This window comes from Epinephelus moara, chromosome 22, assembly GCF_006386435.1.
Source record: "Epinephelus moara isolate mb chromosome 22, YSFRI_EMoa_1.0, whole genome shotgun sequence".
NCBI classification, from domain to species: Eukaryota; Metazoa; Chordata; class Actinopteri; order Perciformes; family Serranidae; genus Epinephelus; species Epinephelus moara.
The window spans coordinates 39,235,371-39,259,752 of NC_065527.1; the positions used below are offsets into that span (position 1 = coordinate 39,235,371).

General features: G+C 41.1%; 2 protein-coding genes across 2 annotated transcripts in view; both read left to right on the forward strand.

Moving 5' to 3' along the window:
• The window catches only part of LOC126383504 (uncharacterized), a 38,493-nt gene extending 27,509 nt beyond the window's left edge, over positions 1 to 10,984 (forward strand). Inside the window, exons 3-6 of the mRNA XM_050034034.1 lie at positions 1,371 to 1,435; positions 10,415 to 10,579; positions 10,661 to 10,765; positions 10,861 to 10,984. Coding sequence (XP_049889991.1) covers positions 1,371 to 1,435; positions 10,415 to 10,579; positions 10,661 to 10,765; positions 10,861 to 10,904 — 379 coding nt within the window. The 3' untranslated portion in view covers positions 10,905 to 10,984. The remainder of the gene's footprint in view (positions 1 to 1,370; positions 1,436 to 10,414; positions 10,580 to 10,660; positions 10,766 to 10,860) is intronic.
• Positions 10,985 to 19,168: 8,184 nt separating this feature from the next.
• LOC126383559 (saxitoxin and tetrodotoxin-binding protein 1-like) overlaps positions 19,169 to 24,382 on the forward strand; it is a 31,682-nt gene continuing 26,468 nt past the window's right edge. Inside the window, exons 1-3 of the mRNA XM_050034073.1 lie at positions 19,169 to 19,357; positions 20,236 to 20,381; positions 23,840 to 23,919. Coding sequence (XP_049890030.1) covers positions 19,238 to 19,357; positions 20,236 to 20,381; positions 23,840 to 23,919 — 346 coding nt within the window. The 5' untranslated portion in view covers positions 19,169 to 19,237. The remainder of the gene's footprint in view (positions 19,358 to 20,235; positions 20,382 to 23,839; positions 23,920 to 24,382) is intronic.

Below are 24,382 nucleotides of genomic sequence, written 5' to 3' on the forward strand. Positions count from 1 at the left end.
ACAGCTGATTGGCCAGTGGGTGGTGCTTTTTATAGGATCAGATTCAACCCTGAACTTACCCTGCTCTGGAGCAGGATAGCCGTTCAGAGTAAGTTACCATGGTGATCTACCCCGATAAGAACTGAACCGGCTTTGTGAGACCGAAAACCCAGGGTTAACCCTGAAGTTACCTCGCTAAGACATTAATCCTGCTTCGTGATACAGGCCCCTGGGCAGTCTTTAGCCAGTTCCAATGCGTGTTCATCGAATGCTTGGATAGAGTCTTGCCTAACCTCTGTAGGACCCAACTTGGAAGGATCTGTCCTACCAAGGAAGCATCCTTGACTTTGAGAAGCATCAAAAGTCAGCATCCTCTCCAGCTGATCATCCATGTGAATGACATTGAAAGACAGAAACAGCTTGATTTGTTTATTAATTGGTTATTTACTTTTTTATATATTTTTATTTATTTATTTTATAGAACAGAAAAAAATCTAAGTCCGAAATTATTTTTGTGTTGGTTTGTTTGTTTCTTTTTCTTCTTCTTTTTTTTTTTCTTTGTTTTTCTGGTTAGAGTTATATAGTTAAAGATACTGCTTCTGTCTGTTGACATATTGGAATCTATCTTCCCCTCTTGTCTCGTGCTGTATTACGTGTTTGTTTGTTTTTTGTGTTGTTCACCTGTGTTGTATTGTTTGATGGCCTGTATTGCGCTATATAAATTTAATTAAAAAAACAACCACCTCGTCCTGGAACGATGACGTAGTCCTTGACGTAGCCAGGGACGCATCAGGATGAATTAGTGTTTACACCACAAGAGATATGTTGTAAAATATGTCCCAGACCACCTCTGCAAGTGGTTTGAGTGATCACATTGCATCTTGGTGGTCATTTAGACTTGTATTTTGTGCTGTAAACTTGTGATTGGATCATTTAAAATGCACTTTAATACCAGGACACAACTGCTAAAATTACCTTAAACTGCAGTGTTGTCAGTTATCTGGGAATGCTAACATTAGCAGATAAACACTGTGATATTCATATCCTAGGCTTTAGATCTTGTGTTTTTTATAATAAAGTACTGCTAACAGAACAAGTCGTTAAAACAAATCAATCATAACTTAATGTAAAAGCTAAGGAGCTCAAAAGTTATATTTTGATTAATAGTAAATGAATGACTTCTCAGCTTAAAGGTCAAACATCTTTACCTCAGGAGTAGTTTGACAAAACAATCCCAACTCACAGTCCATTTGGTCTTTTTCAGAGCTTCCAAATGTATCACTCAGTCTTCATCAGTGGAAGGAATCTTAACTTTTAAAGCCAGCACGGATAAGTAGTAAAAGAGCTCTGTCAGAAAATGAACTAATCTCTTCCTCTGTTGTTTTTCTCAGAAATGGAACCTGCATAACTTCAGTTGTCAACATAACCATTGATGGCAACACTTTGTCATCATCATGTAAGTTACCTGATCCAACACAGTACTTTTCTTTGTCAGTTTTGTGAGTCAGAGAATTTATTATGTGGAGATCATGTTTCTGACAGATTAAGAGCTGCAGATCCATCACACATATAGACCCTTTAGGGGCCAACATCACAATGGCGTCATTTTATTAGCTGGAGGCAAAACCTGCCTCTCCACCACAGGGCTGTAGGCTACATAGGAGTCTTAAAATGTGGTCTTGTTGTGTTATTGGAAGCCAGAAAAGAAGGAGTCATGGCTCAACACTTAAATTTTATCACATACCAGCCTCCACTGACCGTCAACAAAAGCAAACATTGTGGATAAATGTGATAAGACAAAAGGACTGGACGGAGGCCATCATCAAAAATGCTCACATGTGCAGCAGACACATCATATCAGATTAGGGAAAAAGTATTTCTTGTAGAGGAATATTGGATTTCTCTGTAATGCTATCATTTTAGCTTATTAGCTAACGTTAGCTTCGATAGCAAAACAAACTGGAGGAAACCGTTCAAATGTCGTCTTCCTTTGTAAGATTGGCATAGTAATCACCCACAAAGCTTCCTGTGACATCATCCATCCACTGAGTGAGAGTATACGGGTCGGCCAGTCTGGTCCCATTGGTCAGTGTTTACTTATTCAAGTAACATTCATGGTCCCAGAGAGTGAGTGACCTGACATGGTAAATGCAGTCTGACGCTCTACACTAAAATGAGAGCGCTGTTGGTCAAAGAAACGGAGTGTTATATTTCTACGTGAATTAACAAACAGTTAAGTTAATCACATGTTCACTCCACTCGGTGCTCTGCTGCTTCATCTCCCCAGACAGAGTGCCCAGAGTGCAGTGCTCTGCTACTCAGAATGTGTATTTCAGAATGCACCGCTTGTATCATCTTCCTCCATTGTCTAAAACAAGCCAACAGAACTTGCTAGCTAGCATTATCTAATGTCTGTGGAGAATTGTTTTGCCTCCAGTTCAGCCCCGCCCACCAAAAAACGTCATATTGTTTACTAACGGTAAAAGGGTCTACTGTGCTGCTGCCTTCAGACGTTTGTACAGACAAAAAGCAGCTGTGGATGACAGACACTGCTGAGAATCAAACAGTAAACTTCGGTTCAGATCAAAAACTTTATTTATCCTAAATGGGCAATTCGGTTTGACAGCCTTCCCAGTTTGCATAATAGGTTAAAAAAAAAAAAAAGTGACATAATAAAAAAAAACAATAAACATACTCCGAATAGCAGCAGCACTCGAACATCAACAACAACATGTCAATGACAATCCACACATGGGTCTCAGGAAAAGAGCAGCGAACACTCTTTGGCACCCACAGGTCGCCACATACGGGCTCACACAAGGCGCAAACAACAAGAATAAAGAGAGAAACCTAGCTACTGCCATAGTCATTTAGCCACCTGATAGCAGAAGGAATAAAATAATTGTAGTAGCAGTTTCTTTTTGTAATAGGTTGAAAATGCTATATGTTGAGTTTCTGATTAGAAAAAAAACACCCCCTTATTTTTTAAGATAACACTGTAAAGAACTACACTAACAGAGTTGACTTGAACGCATCGAGGATTTACACCACTAGATCAGTAGATGGCGCTCACGCACTCCTTTGGATCAGGCTGAGGAGTTTCTTTTCAGGCCATACTTAATGTGAATCAGAAATAAAATGGCGCTGGCTTGATTGAGACTTTAATCCATCATGGGTCTCTTCATTGATCCACAAATATGGTAAAAACTCCTTCTAAACTCTCTAGTTAATACTCACACAAAGGTGAATAAATAAGAAACTGTTTGTCTGTGTTTTAGGATGACTGTGACCATTATATAATGTTTTGGTGTGTAGTTAATTGTGTGTATCTGCTGAGATAAATGCAACACAACAAGCTGATGGCAGCCATGTTGTTGCTCCCTGTAGAGGTTGGGTGTAGAGCACCTACAGATAATCTATGGCGGGGATTACCTGTTGCTGTACCTGATAAATGGAGAAGACAAAGGAAACTAGGGTCTTGGGGCCGGGGTCCTGGTCAGGCAGAGGAAACATTAGAACCAGTGTCCTCTGCCAAGTTTTCTTCTAGCTGATGTTTAGTGACTGGACAGCAAACTGGATGAAGTCAAGAGCAGGGTGGCTTTTCTACGGGAGACTGAGAACTCCAACTTTATGGTCTTCAAGGAAACTTGGCTCGACCCCTTGATCCTGCAGACCTCAGCCATTTTTTTAGAGAGGGTCTCCATTCATGGACAGAATTTGTGTTTTATTGTACTGGTTTTCTTTTTTCACATATTTAATGAGTGTTGTTGGACAGAGCCTCAGACCTAAACTTTTCGCTGCCAATTCACTGTAATTCTTGTACACACACTTGTAGGAAAAGTAGATACGAAAGTTAACAAGGTTAACAGTAACAGCTCAGAGAAGTAAAGATTTTAGTTTGATACATTATTGTTTATTTGTATTATTATTTAGACGCTTCCTGAAGTATTTTCGCGCTGTAGCCATTTGGTATTGGCCAGATATGTTTGTTTTTTTATTGCTGTTTGTTTGTTGTTGTTTTTTTTCTGCTTTAAGGGGTTTAAGATTGGAAGGGTGGGTGGGAGCCAGCTGTCTTACTATTTTAATGTTACCACTTAAGGGTCAACTAGTCAAAATATGTTGGATGTCAAAACAAAATGATTTGAATACAGGGGACAGGAGGAGAGGTTTGACCCTAGCCAGCTAGAATGTATGTGGCTTGAACAGTCGAACAAAGAGAGGGAAGGTGTTTGCCTATCTTAAGTCATTATCACCAGATATAATATTTCTACTGGAAACTCATTTGAAAAATTATACTCATACCAGACTTAAGTGTAAAGGGATTGGAAATGTGTATCACTCATCTTTTCCCGCAAAAGCTAGAGGTACAGCAGTCATGATAATGAAAGGCATTCTTTTTATTCACAAAGCCACAGTATCTGATGAAGTGGGGAAATTTATTCTACACCTCTTACCCTACTGAACATATACACACCCAATGTGGACAACTCATCATTCTTCAAGAAAGTGACATCTCTTATACCAGATATGTCCCGGGTGCGTGGCGTCAGTCCGACCACCCAATGGTTCGACTACCCATTAGTCTGACTACCCAAAGGTCCGACCTAGTATTTGAATCCCATTAGTCCGACCTCCCAAAAATCCGACCGCAGTAAAGTTACATTTCAGGGGTGACCAGGCAACTTTCCCCCTTCAGTAAACACAGAGCAGCGGTACCACTAAACAGCTGCAATGTCTCGCGGACTGTGAGGACAGTTGCGTTTATCTCATGACGGGAAATCACATCATCTGCTATATGTGACGTACATGCCCTTATTTGGATAACACATCCTTGTATTCCCACACACGGGAAGATGTTTTAAGTAGGGGGGGCTGCCAACTGAATGAGTGTGTGTATATATATATATATATATATATATGAATATATATATATATATATATATATATATATATATATGTATATCATATTTTTATTTAAGATTTTTAAGTTTACAGTTACTGCTGAGTGTAAGATGCTACAGCCTGCAGCCACCACCAGGTGGGGCTGCAGACCCGGCAGCACCCCACTTTGGGTACTCCACTTTCCCACGCTACTGGTTAGATGTAGTTTATTTGTACGTAATGGCAGGAAGGGAGAGGAAGGAAAGAGGGAGGAAAGAGAGAAGGAGGGAGGGAGATAAGAAGGGACAGTCAAAACAGATGGGGTCAGTTTGACCCAGCCAGCCTCCACAGAAAGTTAACCAGGGTTACGGTCTTCACTCCTCAGTGAGGGCGGCTCTTGGCACATGGACCTCAGACTTCAGCCTCCAGAGAGGCATGGAGGGTCCACAGCTGAGAGAGCTGTAAACTGTTCAATTTGACATTTGAATTTGAAAATTGACATTCGAATTCATTTGTTTTAAATTTGTTAATAAAAATCAATAATCACATTTATATGCATTACTAAATAATTAATTTTGATATTGAGTGATTTTTCTTTGATGTCAGATTTTCTGTTGCAATTTGTGTAAGGTTCACCCCCTTTATCCCGTCACAAATGCCTATAATATTGAGTAATAATAATTATAAAAACAAAAAATAATAATAAAAAAGTAATATACACTATGTATGTACACTGTGCTGCATCCAATACAGTTTCTGGTTGATTGTGGACAGTACTGAACCTTTTATGTGGAAATCAGACAAGAAAAAATGCATAAATCAAATTTTTAACATAGGCAAACATGAGAGACTGTGGCATCACCTGTCTTAGCATTTTTCAATACTTTCCACCACTGGGATTTCGTAGGACTTTTGATATGTTATAACTAACATAATTATGAGTCTAAAACAATTTTTTACTAAACGAAAAATATATAAAGCTTTTCGGGGAGGCTCTCGTTCACTGTCCAATGATGACCCATCGGCAGGATCCACCCAGTATACGTCGCTGAGTCCGGACACCTCCCCTTCATCAGACTCTCCCTCATTCATGCTGTTCAGCAAGTATAGTGCCTGATACACAGTAAATCTCTTTGTCTAGACGTGCTGCAAGAAGGATTAATGCTTAATATACATCTGCAGCCAGAGCGCATTACACTGTCAATAGGCTTTATGGATGTGTTATCCAAATAAGGGCATGTACGTCACATATAGCAGATGGATGTGATTTCCCGTTGATGAGATAAATGCAACTGTCCTCACAGTCAGTGCCGGCGCAGTGAGGGAGATATGCACAGACTGCTTCATGTTGGAAATGCTGTGGTCGGACTACTGGGTATGAAATCCAACGGTTGGAATAATGGCATTAAAATGGTCGGATTAATGGGCGGTCGACATTGTGGGACTAAAACGATAAAACTCACCGTAGACCTGCATGTTCGGATTAGCGGGTAGTCGGAGTTATGGGTAGTCGGATCTATGGGAGGTTGCACTAATGCCTGGTCCCCATATGTCCCAAACAAACCTTGTATTTGGAGGGGATTTCAACTATGTGTTAGATCCGTATCTAGATAGATCTTCCACCCACAGAACTGATAAAAGCAGTTTAAGAATTTGGAGACCACTCCTGCTACACTTTGGGAGGCATTTAAAGCGTTTCTCAGAGGCTGTCTCATTTCATATGAACCATCTAGAAAGAAGCAAAACAAGGTGAAATTACTTGAAATAGATCATCAAATAAAACTGTTAGACAGAGAAAATGCCCAAACACCCTCTAATGAATTACATAAAAAAATATCATCTTTGAAATATGAATACAAGATGCTCTCAGCAAAAGTTAGCAAGGCATTCATATATACCCAACAGAAATATTTCGAATTCAGTGATAAACCACACAGATTTTTAGCCCGGCAGCTCAGAAAACAGGAAAATGACCATGCAATACACAAAACTAAATCTGACAAAGGTGAGATCTTAACGAAACCCAAAGATATTAATGACCGATTTCTCCAATTTTATAAAAAGCTGTACACATCCAAAATTAAAACAGACTATACTGCTATGAGAGATTTTATAGATAAATGCAACCTCTCACAAATAGATGAGGCAGAGTCGGCTCAGCTGAACTCTGAAATTTCAATTAAAGAAATCCAAAAAGCCATCACCTCACTTAAGAGCAATAAAGCCCCTGGCCCTGATGCCTACCTGGGGAGATTTATAAAAAAAAATTATGAAATTCTTTAACCATAATTACATAGTATGTTTACTCAAGCTCACACTGATGGTGCCCTTCCTCCTACCCTAACGGAGGCAGTTATCACAATGATATATAAAAAGGGTAAGGACCCAGAAGAAATGGGCTCCTTTCTTCCTATTTCTCTGTTAAACCAAGATGGCAAATTGTTTTCTAAAGTTAGACTGAGTCCCCTTTTAGGAAAATGAGTGCATTCAGACCAGACAGGTTCTATACCAAATAGAAACTCCTTTTTTAACCTTAGGCAACTATACAACATCGTATACTCTACTGACAGACCGAGAGAAGAACTAGCTGTTCTGTCGCTTGATGCAGAAAAAGCATAGGACCAAGACGAATGGCCTTATCTGTTTGAAATTTTAAAAAGGTTCAAATTTGGAGAAAAATTAATTTCAGTAGTCAAGCTTCTCTACAACAACCGTACAGAGGAACGAGACAGGGATGCCCTCTATCACCCTTGATCTTTGCCCAAGAATATTGAGCCTCTTGCTGAGAGTATCCATTCAGATCCTTTAAATCATGGTTACAATACTGAAAATTCTACAAATAAAATATAATTTTATGCTGATGATGTTCTTTTATACATCACTCAGCCACAAGCTACAATTCCGAACCTGCTTGAAAAAATCAACTCATTTGGAACCTTTCCTGGATATAGGATAAAGTGTAGTAAACATGAGTTGATGCCTATACATGTACAACATGTCTCCTGGTTACAAAATCTTCCTTTTAAAATATCTACAGAGAAATTTACATATCTAGGAATTCAGATTACAAAATACCACAAAAATGTATTCAAAGCAAACTTTCCTCCTCCAGAATTAATGCCATTAAAATGTTATTTCTGCCTCAATTACTGTGCTTATTTCAGAATATACCTGTGCTTCTTGCTAAGTCCTTCTTCAAACATTTAGGGCTCTAGTTTCCTGGCGCGGCGCAGGGTGGCGAACCCCGCGCAGAGCTAGTTACGAGCAGCGCAACCCAAGGCGCTCGGTTTGGTAGTTTGGCAGACTGAGGTGCGCTGAGATGGGTGTGGCGGCGCAGCAAGGGGAGGTGTCGACAGATCCAGCTTGGCGCAGTGACAGTTTCGTGCCAAAAGGCTTCGCCAAAGGTGCGTTAAAAGCTCGCCAGCTGAAACCACGTCTACTGTCAGTGCAGGTGGAGCGCAGCCGGTGTAGGGGAAGTTTGGCTAACCAGCGGACAGTGCGCACACGTCATCGAAATCTCATAGGCAGGTTTCCAGAATGTCAGGCACATTAACGATGCAATAAATACCCACAAAAACCACTATTCAATGCAACTATCTGCAATCAGCACATAAATGTATCTCTATATCGACTGTCCCGTCACATCTGATGTCAGATCAAAGGGGATTGGCACCGTTTGGCACGTTTGGCACGCGTAATGGAAACCCAACCTGATTTGATTAACACAGCTGCAAACTAATGAGTTCACATCCCTCTCAGCCAACCACAAACAGCCACAGCATCAGATAGGGAGTATATATTCAGCATCTGTCATCTTAGAAAAGTCAAAAGAAAAGAAACAGAGTGAGACTGCGAGAGAGAAAGAGAGAGCGCGCGCGCACGAGAGAAACGCAACATTGATTTACAATTGTGGTGACCTCCTCCCAGGCTACCTTTGCATCATCAGCCCGTGGAGGTCTGCTCGCAGTTCCGTATATTCGGACACTGCGAGCTTGGACCTCCCGGACCAAAACATCAGTTTCCTCCTGGGAGGAGTTTGGCCGTCTGACGCTGCTGCTCTTTTCTGCCATGGCGAATTGAGTAAACTTTCATTACGCCTTCGCACGGCGCATTTAAGGGCGAGGAGAGGGGCTCATTTGATTGGTGTGATGTGTGTAAAACCCACTCCACGCCTTCTCCCCTCCCTCTTTCCGACTTGCACAGGTAGGAGGGACGGAGATGGGAAAGAGGAGTAGCTGCGCCAGCGCGCACGGTGTGCCAAACTTGCAAAATCCGCCTGGCCAAACCCAGTTGGCGAAGCGCAGGTGCGCTGCGCCTCCACCTCGTCCGGTCTGCGAAACTAGAGGCCATAGACTCAATTGTGGTCCCTTTTTTATGGAACTACAATACACATAGAATTGGCAAGAAACACCTCTGCAAATCTAAAAAGGAGGGGGGTCTGGCACTTCCAAATTTTCTATCATATTATTGGGCCTCAAATATGAGGATTGTGACATTTTCTCTAGATGACAGAGCAATTCCACCAAGCAGGCTTAAAACTGAACAAGAAGCTTGTAAACCTCACTACATAGGTGGCATTTTTCTGTCACGAATCTGGAAACAAATCAAATCACATTTTAATCTGGAACCCATATCCCACGCTTTACCCATTTTTGGAAACCCGACCTTTGCACCAGCTAATCTAGATAATGCTTTTACAATCTGGAAAAAGGCAGGTATCCACACTATAGGAGACTTGTACATTGAGGGCACCTTTGCTTCTTTTGCTCAAATACAGAGTAAATATAAACTGTTCAGATACTTGCAAATAAGAGACTACATTAGGAAATACCTGCAAAATTCTGAGACTTTTAGAGGCTCTAGTCTTGACAAATGCCTTCAATCCACATCAGACTCAGGAAAATTAATATCTTACAGTACCATTCAAAAGTTTGGACACACTCTTATAGACAAACTTTCAGATTTTGATAAGGTTTGGGCACCTGTCACTCAGTATTTTATTTTAAAAAATTGCATCAGCAGTACTGAGAGTACGGTAGGGAGTGTGCCGTTTGAGGAGCTCAGACAGGTAGGGGGGAGCCAGGTTGTGGAGAGCTTTGAAAGTGATGACGAAGAGTTTGAAGTGAGTACACTGGGGAATGGGAGAGCCAGTGGAGGTTTTGAAGGACGGGGATAATGTGATCACGGGTGCCCGAGTGTGTGAGAAGACGGGCAGCTGAGTTCTGGATATATTGTAGTTTCTTGAGTGTTTTGGCCGACAAACCGTAGAGGAGCGGTGTAGTCTGGAAGTAATGAATGCGTGGATGTCCGTCTCTACAACTGAAAAGAAGAGGGATGGATGGAGGTGGGCAATGTTCCTGAGATGGAAGAAGGCAGTTTTGGTGATATGTTTGATATGTTGGTCAAAGGAGAGGGTTTGATCAAAGATGACACCAAGGTTACAAACATGGGAGGAGAGCAGAGGGAGAAATTCACAACAAATACATTCTTAGGTTTCACAGTATCTGTTTATTGTTGTTTTATTTAAGTTTTCTGACTTGGTTCCTGTCCTCAGACTTCAACATTACCTCTGAGTTTTACCTGCTGCCGACCTGTGACAGCTGTCTGCTCATGAGCGTCAACAGCACCGCCAGAAACCTCGACAAGTTACTGCAGATGATGAATTTCAGCAGCAACGTTACAGGGGACAAGATCAACGCCCGTGCTCTTTACCTAAATGGTAGGAAGGAATGAGTCCGAGAGAGAAAATAAAACATATTATATCCAAAACATTACACCGTTTTTGTTGTTTTGTTTCCAGCCAGAGAGTCGACCCTGCAGGACTCGGACCTGGAGCATTTCAAACAGCAGGCGAGCTGCCTCGGCTTCTCCAGAGAGCCAGACATCCTCTATGACCCCAAGAACGGTGCTTTACCTTTTAAACCCATCTGATTAAAGAATGAAATCAAGATTTGTGATTTCATACAGAACTGATTCTTTTATCTCTTTTTCTCTCTACAGAGTTCTGTGCTGAAGGTGAGGGCATTAAGATGTCAATCATGTGAGGTTAAGGTTAACTTAATGAATATTTCAAACTGTAACTGAGGAAGTAAAGAGATAAAAAAAAAGTTACTCAAACATCAAACATGTGGTCCTTGTTTTTTATTCCGAATCTAATAAAATGCTCTAACACCAAGGTTTTCAAACTTTGAAGCACCTCGCTGTAACATGAGCACTGGCTATGAAAATGAGAACTAGCAATGAGAGTTGGGCTTTGCTGTAAAATAGGGCCCCGAGACTGATTGCTTAAATTTGCATCAAAAATCAAACTCCCACTTGGAGATGTAACTCAGTCAAATCTGAACAAACATGAAACACATTTTTATGCCTCTGCTCTGGCGATAGCCATGGCTTTAGGCATTATGTTTTCAGGTTGTCCGTCCTTCTGTCTCATTCTCGTGAACACAATATCTAAAGAGCACCTCAAGGGAATTTCTTCAAATTTGGCACGAGGGATGACGTGGACTTGAGGATGAACTTGTTATATTTTGGTAGTCAATGGTCAAATGTCAAGGTCGCTGTGACCTTGCATCCATCTCATTCTCTTGAATATGATATCTCAAGAACAGCTTGAGGGAATTTCTTCAAATTTGGCACAAATGTCCACTTAGGGTGCTTTCACACCTTCCCTGATTGATTCAGTTCAATCAAATTCAAGTTTGTTTGCCACCTAAGTGCAGTTCGTTTGGGCAGATGTAAACACAGCAATTGCACTCAAGTACGCACCAAAACACCTCTCTCTTTAAGAAGGTCTCAGTCCGGTTACAAACAAACTCTGCCGAAAGAACTCTTGTGGTGTGATGAAGCGAAAATCGGTGTCTGGAATTGGGCCTGATGGCTCCCGACCTCGTCCTCACCTTCTCTTCAAATCGTCCTCTGTGTTAGTTTAGTATCTTAGGTTCGGTTGGCTGGTACTCAGAGAAACACTGGAGACCAATTGAATCCGGCACAATCGAGTTTAATGTGTTCACAAGCTTCAACACATACAACTCATGAGTCAGGCTCCGGAGCAAGACTGAAGTTTCACTTTCTGAGCTCTCCCTTTTATGCTGGTGAAGATTCGGGAGAATCTCCACCCTCTTTTCCTTTAGCCCTTCCTACCTGAGCCCAAACCTACTGGTGGCAGGCCTTTTTACTTTTGTCCAGATCATGCCTGGACATGTCTTAATGGTGTAATCTTTTTCCCTCAGCCTGGAAATCCCCAAACTCTCCCACCATTAGGTTTGAACTCAGTTTCACTTTGTTTTTTAAAAAACATATGGAACTTGGGGACTATTCCTATAAGGTCCCCTGTGCTTTCATGCAATATAAACTTTAGAGTGTGTGTGTGTGTGCATTATTACACTTCCAGGCAGTACATGGTATGGTGTGTGTGTGTTTTTAATATATGAATACAAAACTTGTGTAAGAGTGTTTTGCCCTACATGGATACATAAACACATTATTATATGAACTTCAACCTTAATTAACTTTACTGATTAATGACTAATGATTAAATCTTACACTACAGGTGAAAACTTGTTCCCACCTTGATCCGAACCAACTGCTGTCACATTACGCATTGTTTGGGTTTAACATGACCATGTCCGGAGGATTATTAATGTGTCCTCCTGCATTGCCTTAATATGCAAATTCGGCACATCCAATGCATCAAAATATTGTTTTATAGTTGGAGTCGCGCCTCGTTTTCAAACTGTATGGTTTGCCTAAAATGAACAATGCAAGCAATATAGCAGACGATGACCAGCACTAAAATCAACCTGCATAGTTGACTCTCCATTTTGACATCAGAAAGTGTTGCATTTATCTTGCAAGTGTACTCTTCTTCAATGTTTTGTTTGCTCCCTGGATTTTTTCCGCATGGAAATTCTGACCAATCAAGAGCAGCTTTCACAAGGCATTTTATCTGGTCCACTTGTAAATGCTGCCATGAAGACACGAACCAACTCTAGGCAATTATGCAATGTTGTAACAAAATTAGTCCCTGATTCAGACCAAAGCAAGACAACTCTAGGTCTGAAAGCATCCTTAGACTGATTAGTTTTTGGTGGTTAAAGGTCAAAGCTCACTGTGACCTTCTCTGCCTTATTCTCATGAATGTGATATCTCAAGAACACTTTGAGGGAATTTTTTGGACTCAGCAATGAGCTGATTGGATTTTAGTGGTCAAAGTGTGACACCACCACAAAGGTGAGGGAAGAGACATGTACAGTATTGTTAGAGTGTCTTAAAGTAGAATAGCCTTCAAATATACTGTCAGTGTGTCTTACAGTGTTGCTCTCTTCCCGCTGCTCTATCTTGTTACCACCTGTTCCGGTTTGGGTGTGTTGCTGCACACAGGTGAAGGGGCAATTAATCACGTTTGAGCCTATTTAAGTTTTCCTTAAGTACGTTTTTCTGCTGGTGTCAGTTGGAAGCCAGAGTCAGGTCTCTTATTTTGTGGTCGAAGGTCAGTGTGACCTCACAAAATATGTTTTTGGCCTTGATTCAAGAATTCATATGCTATGTAAGACAAAACTTTACACAAATGTCTAACAGGATAAAATAATGAAGTGATGACATTTTATATCCAAAGGGTCAAAGGTCAATTTCACTGTGACATCATAATGTTCTGCATAAAACACTTTGCTGTCCATTATTCACCATCATATCTCAAGAACAGAAGTGGAGACATTTGGTCAGATACTGAATTGGTAATCTTGCAGATTGTATAGATCTTCTGTGTGTGAGGCATCCATGTACTCACAGACATGGCTATAAACTGTGAGAGAGATTTGACTGATGCTCTGAGGCATACAATCATGGGACGGTAATTCTAGTTAGAATATAATGTAGCGTACACTTTCTGTGGATATCATTATCTCTGTGTCCGTCCAGAATACACATCCTTAAAATTCACGCAGACGCTGCAAAACCTCCCTAAGAATCATCATGTATTTGTTTTCTTCAGTATCGCAGTGATCCAGTGAAAGTTTTCTGTACATGAGTGCACTGTAAACAGGAGCCGCTGATAGCCAGTATCCGTTTGACTTCATGTCAACTTGTAGCCCACAGCTGAACTGAATGACTCTATGGCAACATCATACACCCTGTTTACATCCCCCAAAGCATAATGGGAACTGTATTTTTAAAGCTTAGCAAATGATCATCCCTAAAATAGAGGTAAGACAAAAAAAAATAAGAGAGACAAAGTCCGTTATTGTTTACTCTTTTCTACCACAATCAGTGTTTTATTTGGCACAACGAAGGCTCAGAATATCCTATCGACTTTTTGGTGGGGGTACGTATCACGTACACATTTAACAGGTGACTAATCACACATATTCAAGCTCTAGTTTATGTGTCATTTCAGTTCTTAGAAATAATTTATCAGAAAAGTAACGTTACAAACAACAGCAAACATTATTCACCAGCAACAATAAAGAGCAAACAATATTTTAAGGCTCAGCCTTCATCATTGTTTATCAGGAAATCATGCCAAACTCTGTGAGTCTGTGTGGGCGGACGTTAGAATATCTGTCCTTTTGGATTTTAACCGCGTATGACCTCAACATGAAACCAGCAGTATTCACAGAAAAGTTCTAGATTGACATTCAGATTTATTTACTCAAGATGAAATCTCATAACCGTAAAACTGTCTTGTAGAAAGGTTAAGAGATACAGAAATTCTACTTATCAGATAGTCAGAAATCAATAATAGAATATCTCTTATATTTTAAACCAAAGCTTTTCCAATACATGATTTTTTTAAAACCCCAAAACTTCATATGCCTTTCAACAATGGCTTAAGGAAGATACAACGGGACCCAGTGCACACTGTCATGCTTAACACAAAAAGAGACTTGACATTGGACAACATCCACATGCATATTACAAAGAAATTACTCATTTAATTGAATAGTTTTTATAGTTTATTTATAGATTTCACAGCTTACATAGAAAAAGCATAATTTTGTTTGAGATAGCTAGTGACTAGAAAATAAAAAAGTAAACCATGACATAGATGGGTTTGCCCTTTTGAGGACATACTGTATAAAGCAAATGGCACCATTTGTAAATCAGTAACATTATTTTTATCATTCCTCTTTGAACACAGGCATATATTTAAGGTGGCAATCTGAATCACTTTCAAGGACCCACTCTTGCCACAACCTACCCACCCCACAAGCCCATAACCGCAGCGCCTACACTGTCTTTATTTAAGCCCATGCCTTTCAAAACGATCCACTCTAATATCTACAAATAAATCAAAATTCCTCTCTATTCAACTATGGATTCATCACCCTCCTTAAATCATACCATCAATAGACGGTCTAATCGCCAAAGACTTTATCACATTTTGCATTCCAATGTGCACGTTAATAAATATTATTTTTACTATAAAAACGTGTCTTTCCTGATTGAAATATAATGCCACTATAACAACAAAGTAATGAATGCTTTTGAAAATGTGTCTTTGGTAAAACACTTTTGTTAAAACAAGTGCAACTGAGCTTAATCATAAAAAAGTAGTGCTAATATTATACTTTCATAGCATATGGTACTATTTACCACAACAGAGTGAATTTCATGTGTTTCTGTTCTGTCTTGTTGTAAATTCATCGTATACTGGAAAAAACAACACATGCCTATCCCAAGGCATCACATATTTGTCAGTGGGCTTTTACGTCTACATATAACGCACTAGGAATCCCTCTGCATCTGCTGTTGACATTCCAAGATGAACAGCGGTGGGACACCAATAAAAGCACGTGGTTAGGTTTGGAAAAACACATCATGGTGTGGTTCTACATTCATACAGGAAGCAAACACCGGGCACCCATCCACCTCCCCTCCCGCCCGGCCTATCAGAACTTTCTAACTGCTTATATTACATCATTATCAGTGGAGCTTCAAACTGATGCCGTCCAGTGGTGTATCATACTGCTTCGAAAGGTACCGTCCTGCTGACCGGCGGCATATCACAACAATGCAAAAAGTTCCATCCGGCTGCTTAAGTTAGTGTTAGTGTAAAGTTAGTTAATAACACACTGAGCACACACACTTTAAACCAGCTTGGCACTGACGTGGGCAGGGGGGAGTGCATACCACACACCACAGAAAATGTGTCATTAACAACCCAGTCATTTTTGAATGTTACCTAGGAGGAAGTTAGCCAGCTAGCAAATGCTAATATCTATACCAAGGTAACATTAGCACTTGCAGTATTGTTCACAGTACCAAATCATTACAGACCCAACAAACATCTCGGATGGCTTCTAGTTGTATTGGTGCCTGTGCAAAAAACATGTCTAACTTATATCTGTATAACGCAGAAGTGTTCACTGTAGCCAGCTCAGCTTCCATGTTGTCCCTAGTCACCATGTCAGCAGTTCAGAAGTTCACAAACTTTGACTGTTGGTGACCGTTGAGGGTGAGAAGTGTCTGTTATTCCACACTGTGCAGTGTGAACGCACTTAGTGCACTCAAAATATTAAGTATTTAGTACAGAAGTATGAGACACACTACCTGTTCTTTGATACCTGCATGTGTGAGGTCCTCAGCCAATCTGCTTACTGAGTGTTGTTAAAAGAAAAGATGATTTAATACAGCGGTAAACATGACATCATCCCATCGTTTTTGTAATGTGTTGCAGGCCATCAAACTCAGAATGAGTGTAGTGTGAACATTAAATATCCTGTCTTTGTTCTGTATTCAGTTGAATATAGGTGACAAATCATTTGCAAAGGATTGCATTCTGTTTTTATTACACAGCATTACAACTTTTTGGGAATGGGGGTGTATGATTGTTGGGTTTGGACAGGTTTTTAATAGGTCTGATTCAGAAATTGGACCCATGGAGACCTCTGCCTGGAGCTGGTAGGATACAGGGAGAGACGGCGACTAAGTGTGGAGGTGCTAAACCAGCGGTTCCCAACTAGTCCATCCACAGGATCCAGATTTCTCCTTAGTCATTAGTTCAAGGTCCACACAGGTTAATATATTCAGCGTCATACTTGCATTGAATACAGTGAACTGCCTGAACGACTACCGCCCAGTGGCTCTCACGCCCATCATTGCAAAGTGTTTTGAGAGACTCATCCTCCCCTCCATCAAGTCTGCCATCCCTGTTGACCTTGACCAACATCAGTTTGCATACCGAACTAATAGGTCGACCGAGGATGCTGTCATGATGGTGCTCCACACAGCCCTCACTCACTTGGACCAGAGCAACACCTATGTAAGGATGCTGTTTGTGGATTTCAGCTCCGCATTCATCATAATCATCCTCCAAAAACTGGTCCTGAAACTGAGCAACCTGGGCTTAGGCAGTTCACTATGTGCATGGATACTGGACTTCCTCAGGAACAGACCTCATTACGTCAGGATGGGAGACCGCACTTCCTCCACACTCATCCTGAACACCAGAACACCACAGGGGTGTGTCCTCAGCCCCCTCCTCTTCTCCCTCTTCACCCATGACTGCTCCCCCATCCACCCCACAAACACCATCGTCAAGTTCGCTGACGACACCACCACTGTAGGACTGATTAGGAACAATGGTGAGTCAGCCTACAGGGAGGAGGTCGAACGCCTGACAGACTGGTGCCTCCATAACAACCTGGACCTCAACACAGCCAAAACCAAGGAAATTATTGTGGATTTCAGAAAATCCCAAAAGACTGAGCCCCCCACCCTCTCCATCAAAGGAGAGGAAGTTGAGAGGGTGGAGAGCTTTAAATTCCTTGGTCTCCACATTTTGGCCAATCTCACCTGGTCCGTCCAAACCTCCTATCAGGTGAGGAAGGCCCACCAGCGACTTTATTTCCTCAGGAAGTTAAAGCAGGCCCACCTCCCCCGCCCACTGCTGGTTAACTTTTACAGGGCCTCCATCGAGTCCATCCTGACCTACTGCTGCACAGTGTGGTTCACCAGCTGCACCGCAGAGGACAGGAAGGACCTACAGCGGGTGGTGAGGACCGCAGAGAAGATCATCGGGACCACACTGACCCCCCTCAAAGACACTTACACTGGCCGACTTCTCAGGAAGGCCAGAAACATCAGCACAGACCCCACTCACCCCGGACATTCCCTATTCTCCGCCCTCCCCTCTGGAAAGAGATACCGCTCTCTTAAAGCCGGAACAGCCAGACTCATTAACAGCTTCTTCCCCCAGGCCGTCAAAACCATCACCCCACCCATCCCACCCAAAGACTGACACTGGAACCACACTAAAATACTGAGTGCAATACCCCCACCCCCCTCCCCAACTTGCAAAAAAAACCTTTGACTTTCCACAACCTCCTGCACCTTAATAATATCTGTACATAATACTGTTTCATTCTGTATATAGGTTATTTGTATCGTTCATATTGTTTCTTTTTCTTATTTTTATACTGTTACAGTGTTATTTTTATTTTTACTATTCTTTTTTGTACTAGTGTCAAATAGGAGCTGCTAAACAGATTTTCACAGTGATATTGTCTCAATGTTAACGGTGACAATAAAGTATTCTTATTCTCTTACGTTCCTGTCCCCCTCAGGATGACCTGTGATCATTCTGATCCTTTGTAATACTTATCACCAAAGTCCCAAAAACGGATGATGTTCCCTCCACCCTCTGCTGGACTTTGAGTTTAAAGTTAATATGAAATGTTATCATGCTGACACAATGTAAGGACACCACCTGTGTTGTGTGCCGACATATTGGACTGAACATAAAACAAAACAAATAATAAGAAGAAGAAGAAATACAGTTACCATTTGGCCATGTCATCAAACTAGTTCCTGTGTCTGTCAAGTTGCTGGAAATTCACTGAACTTAAAAATAAAGTCTGTGTGTTTTTTTCTTTTTACAAATTTGAAACATTTGCAAGTCACTTGCAGTCCATTCAGAATGGACCCGAGACCCACTTTGGACCATAACCCACCAGTTGGGAACGATTGTGCTAGAGCTGAAAGCTAGTGATAAATAAATACATTTTAAAAATCAGTTTTTAAAGAGACAAGAAGCCAATGCAAAAATGCTATAACAGGTGTAGTGTCCTCTCTTTTGCTTTTTTTTTGGTTCAGAGCTGAAAGGTGGAATTAGGTAAAACTAAAACATATTAGCTGTCATCTTGTCCTTTTTTAACCTTTTTATACAGAAATGCAGCTAACTGAACTTAAACTGGGTAAATTAGAGGGTCAATAACACACTGAGCACACACACACTTTGGACCGGCTGAGGGTCCCTCGGGGCTCGAGGTCAGGTGGGGACTTGAGGACCGTTATAAACCAACCTGGTTCGCTCCTGTCACTGTGCTGTCCTGACACATCACAGAGCAGAGGGTGCATTTGATTTGCGTCTCAAAACAGGATGAGTGTTGTGAAGCAAGCGATGCTGCTGCTGCTGCTGGCGGTGATCAGCACCTACGCAGACCACCATGACGACTGTCATGGTCTGACCAAAAAGCTGCCAGAAACAGACCTGCACGAGGTGAGTCTGAGACCTGTCGTCCATCACTCCTGTGAGGACTGAGCTTTTCACAGTCACATAATTAATTTTTTTTAAACTTACAGTAATTGAACTTTGTAGAGTATTTCCAATAAAAACGAATACATTTATAAGTCACTGAGGGGTGAACGGGGAGAACTTCTTCGGACGCGTGTTCTGGGCAAAAACAATAAACCAATGTCCAATACTGAGTTGTCCTTGAGTGCGGTGACCCATTTATTTGCTCTTTCTTTATGCTCACCTTAGCACAGGTAAAACACATTTAATCCACAGGTAAGTTTTCCGTCATTAAGTTAACTTTCAACACAGGTAAGTTTCATTCATCAATTTGTTTGTTGAGACGCCGCCACGCTGATACTGACACGGTCAAAAACTGTATGCTTCCCCCTTCCACACCTGCTGCTCATCACCTGCGGCTTACCTATATGCCTTTTCTGAGCTAATGCTCCACCCAGTGTTCAAACAGAAAACTACATACAACAATGCATATGGTCACCTGTGATATAAACATAAAAAATCAACGAAAAACAAAAAGTACTTTATGGCTCCAACAAACTTTATACAAGTTCATTTAACTTTTGGTCTGTCCTGTCAGCCTGGTCTGCCAGCAAGTATGTTCAAATTAATACGCAGAGGTGGAGGAGAAGTACTCAGATCCTTTACTTAAGTAAAAGTAGAAACACCACAGTCTAAAAATACTCCAGTAAATGTCCGGAATTCAAAATGTGACTGAAACAAAAGCACAAAAATATTATTAGAAAATGTACTTAAAGTGAAGTGAGCGGTGGTGCTGCTGGCAATCAGCACCTACGCATCAAAGGACCACATCTGACTCTGACTCTGTCTCCCTCCTCCTGCAGATTTTTGGGGACTGGGTTCTGGTCTGGTCCGTCTCTAAGAATGAGCAAGTTCCAGGCCAGTGGTCTGACCTCACCAGCTCCCACGTCGAGCTCCGACTTCTCCCTGACAACCACACCATCACCTTCACTGAGAGGAACATGTTCCAGTGAGTGCTCAAATTTTGGACTGTTTAATAGTGGTTTAGGTATGTTACATCAGTCCACCGTTGGGGATGGATTCATATCTAGCATATAGACATGAGAGTGGTATCAACCTGAACATCAAACTCTACCAAAAAGCAAATGTGCATATCTCACACTCCAGAGTAAACGTCCATAAAGCCACTTAGAAATCAAAGGGGACAAAAAAGACACTCAATCATTATGTCTTTAAGTTTTCTCCAGTATCAAAGTAGTCCAGTGATAGTTGTCTGTGCATCCACTACAGACAGGAACTGCTGATAGCTAATTACTTTTAGTGGAGACTACTTGCAAACTCAAACACAAAGTCGCAAGTTGTAGCCCACAGCGTCACTCATTTAAACCATGGCAACAATATATTTCTGTTTACATTCCCCAAAACATTATGGGAAATCACAAATGGTAGCGCATGATTATCTTCTAAATAGACCCTTTTAGGGCAGATGTCACAATGACGTCAGTTTGTTAGCTGGAGGCAAAACCTGCCTCTCCACCACAGGGCTGTAGGCTACATAGGAGTTTTGCCTCTCCACCACAGGGCTGTAGGCTACATAGGAGTTTAAAAATGTTGTGTTTTTGTGTTATTGGGAGCCAGAATAGAAGGAGTCATGGCTCAACACTTAAATTTCTTCACATTCCAGCCGCCACTGTCCGTCAACAAAAACAAAGACAACTATGGTTAAATGTGATATGACGAAAGGACCTGACAGAGGCCATCATCAAAAATGCTCTCATGTACACTTCATATCAGGTAAAAAAAAGTATTTCCAGGAATGAAAAATGTTATGTGTATTAAGGTTTGTCATGTCCACCTCATCAGAAATTGGGGAAGTATTGAGAGAAACCAGTTCTGAGAGAGAAAAACGTAGTTAAAGTATTGCAGTAAAAGTAGTGTTTGGTTCCTCTGACTGATAATATTACATATGACATCATTATATTATTAATACTGAAGCATCAGTATTAGAGCAGCATGTTACTGTAGTTACTGTAGTTACTGGAGGTGGAGCTAGTTTCATAAACTTGACTATTGTTATTATGATTAGGCCTGTCACAATAACAAATTTTGCTGTGCAATTAATTGCGTCAGAAATCATAGCAAGCAATAAGCGATAATATTGGGTAATATTGTGCTTTTAAGACCATTTTTATTATTGTGTAATTTTGCTGTTTTTAGACCTTTTTTTTTTTACTTATATAATGATAATAAAGACATAATGATGCAAGTACACCCTTTTAAAGAGAAATGAACATTTATTTAACAAGAATATTTAGGAATGCAAAAAAGAAAATTTAAATATCCGAAATAACACGTAAAAATACCAAAATAAATAAACAAAGACCTTATAAATACAAAAAAATAGACTCTCAGTCTCTCACTCTCAGGTGTGCAGTTAAGTTGGTCGTATTCGCTCTTTTTGTTGAGATGGTTTTAGAACAAACCCGGCACACCGGCTCGTCCAAATTACTGGGCTCCCCTCTGTCATTTGGTTTAAATCCAAAATACTCCCACACAGGGCCATGGCATTTGGTTTAGGAACAGGTTCCCTGTCTTTCTCTTACGCTCAACTGTTTGTTTGTTCCCTTGTTCACTGTTCGTCTCCCCCACACGAAGATAGCACTGTGTGTGTGTGTGTGTGTGTGTAGCCCATAGCCCCGCCTCCCCCACAGAGACAAAGACACTCAATGACAAGAGCTTTCCCTCCGTTCATTACGCTAATAAACCAACTCACCTGGCTGCCAGACGATGCATGGCAGGGAACTCTCTTGTCGTCCAGTCTCTTTAGTGGAGAGAGACGAGGAAAACAAACATGCATAAATACGGTAATTAATCCCTTTTGATTTGCCGTGCAATTAACCGACTTATCGCATATCGCGACAGGCCTAATTATGATTCCCAGTCCCGCCCGCTCCCGTTGACTTTTTTTCCCATCCTGTCCCAATCACGTGACGAATAGTGAAACTGATTCCCATCTCATGGGAATCCCACGGGAATAACGTGACCCGTGGGACTCCCGAAAAAATGTCAGCCTCTAGTCCATATGGACTTGGGTTGGGAACTGGAGGGTCGCCTGTTCAAGTCCCTGTCCGGACCAAATATGGAGCGTGGACTGGTAGCTGGAGATGTCAGTTCACCTCCTGGGCACTGCCGAGGTGCCCTTGAGCAAGGCACCGACCCCCCCCCCAACCGCTCGGGGCGCCTGACCAAGGCAGCCCCCTCACTCTCCACTTAGTGCATGTATAGGTCCCGTTTGTGCATGTGTGTGTTCGGACCTGTGTGTAATTGACAGCAAGAGTGAAAAAATTAAATTTCTAAAGTAAAGTATTTATAAAGTATATCAGAAACATTCTGACAGTGCTCTGAGTTTACAAACTGTCCACTTTGTGCCAGAGTGTGCTCCGGGACTGGGAATGAATATTTCCAAAAACACTACTAATATCATCTTCCTCCGTTGTCTAAAACAATCCAACAGAACTTGCTAGCTAGTGCTAGCTAATGTCTGTCGAGAATTGTTTTCTCTCCAGCTAAGCCCCACCCACCAAAAAACATCATACTGTTTACTAAGAGTAAAAGGGTCTATAAAAATAAGGCAAAGAATAATATTAGGTGTGACATACAAAAAAAATCCACATTAACATGTTTTTTATCCCTGTAAACTGCTACTCTCCTTTATCCATTCATATGCAGGTTTTACCTGTGATAAAACCCTATTTTCATTAAGATGAAACAAACACAAACAAAAATTTCAGCAATGGATGCAGGGTTTGGGGATGCAGTCGTCTCAAATTTGTGTGAGGGGGGGCCCATAATGTCAGACTTTGACAATCCCTGAGCAAGAGAGAGCAAATACACCTCAATTGATAGTGGCCCAAGAACTGAACCCTAGGGGACTCCACAAGTCATGGTGATTTGTTCAGGTTTATCATCACCAATGGCAACAACATAGCCCCTGCCTCTGAAATATGATCCCATACAATCCTTAGCATTATTAGGATCAATAATCATCTAGACTTATCAATTTTCAAGGTTTCTTGAAGGGTAAAGGGACAGGGACAAAATATGTAATTTGAGTTCCCAAAATCATAAAAATATATTTCTCTTCTTACCAGTATTGCTGTTTATCAGTCTAGATTGTTTTGGTGTGAGTTGCAGAGTGATGGAAATACTGGCTCACTTTCAATGTCTGCTTTCTCTCAAATTAATGGAAATTAATCTAAATTTGGCTCAGGGTGCTCATTGCACCAAAAACATGCATTTGAAAAACTCAACAACGTTTCTCTACTGTTAGCTTACTTAGCATCACTGAGCTAGTTAATGTTACAGTTTACCTAAGACAGATGGCACACAGGAGTCCTTACACAGAACAAGATGTAAGAGTCACAGTCTTCATGTTGGGTTGTCTGTTTTTGTTGTTGTCTTCTTCAGTAATGCGTCCTGTATTAACTACTTCATCAACATGACAACGGACGAGTCTCACAACCACACACTGCAAACCATCGGAGGCAGTGAGTTGCATTAATACACACACACGCACACACACACACACACACACACACACACACACGTTTTTCTATACTTCCAAGGACCGTCACTGACATAATGCACTACCTAGCCCCTAACGTTGACCATCACATGAGTCCCTAACCCTGACTTGAACCTTATTCTAATCTGAGCCTTCAAACACTACTCTGAAGTCACAATGCAGAACTGTCCTTACCACAATGATTTAGAAAATGAAATTTCAAGAGCAAACAATTTAAACAATAGTTAAATGTATATAGTGAAGGTACAGTATACTATAGTATAGTAATCAATATATCCTTATTAACAGGCTATGTACCACAGTCTTTTAAGGTAGCTGTAATTAAACCTCTACTAAAAAAAGCCCACCCTGGATCCAGAGGTGTTAGCCAACTATAGACCAATATCTAATCTTCCCTTTATGCCAAAGATCCTTGAGAAAGTAGT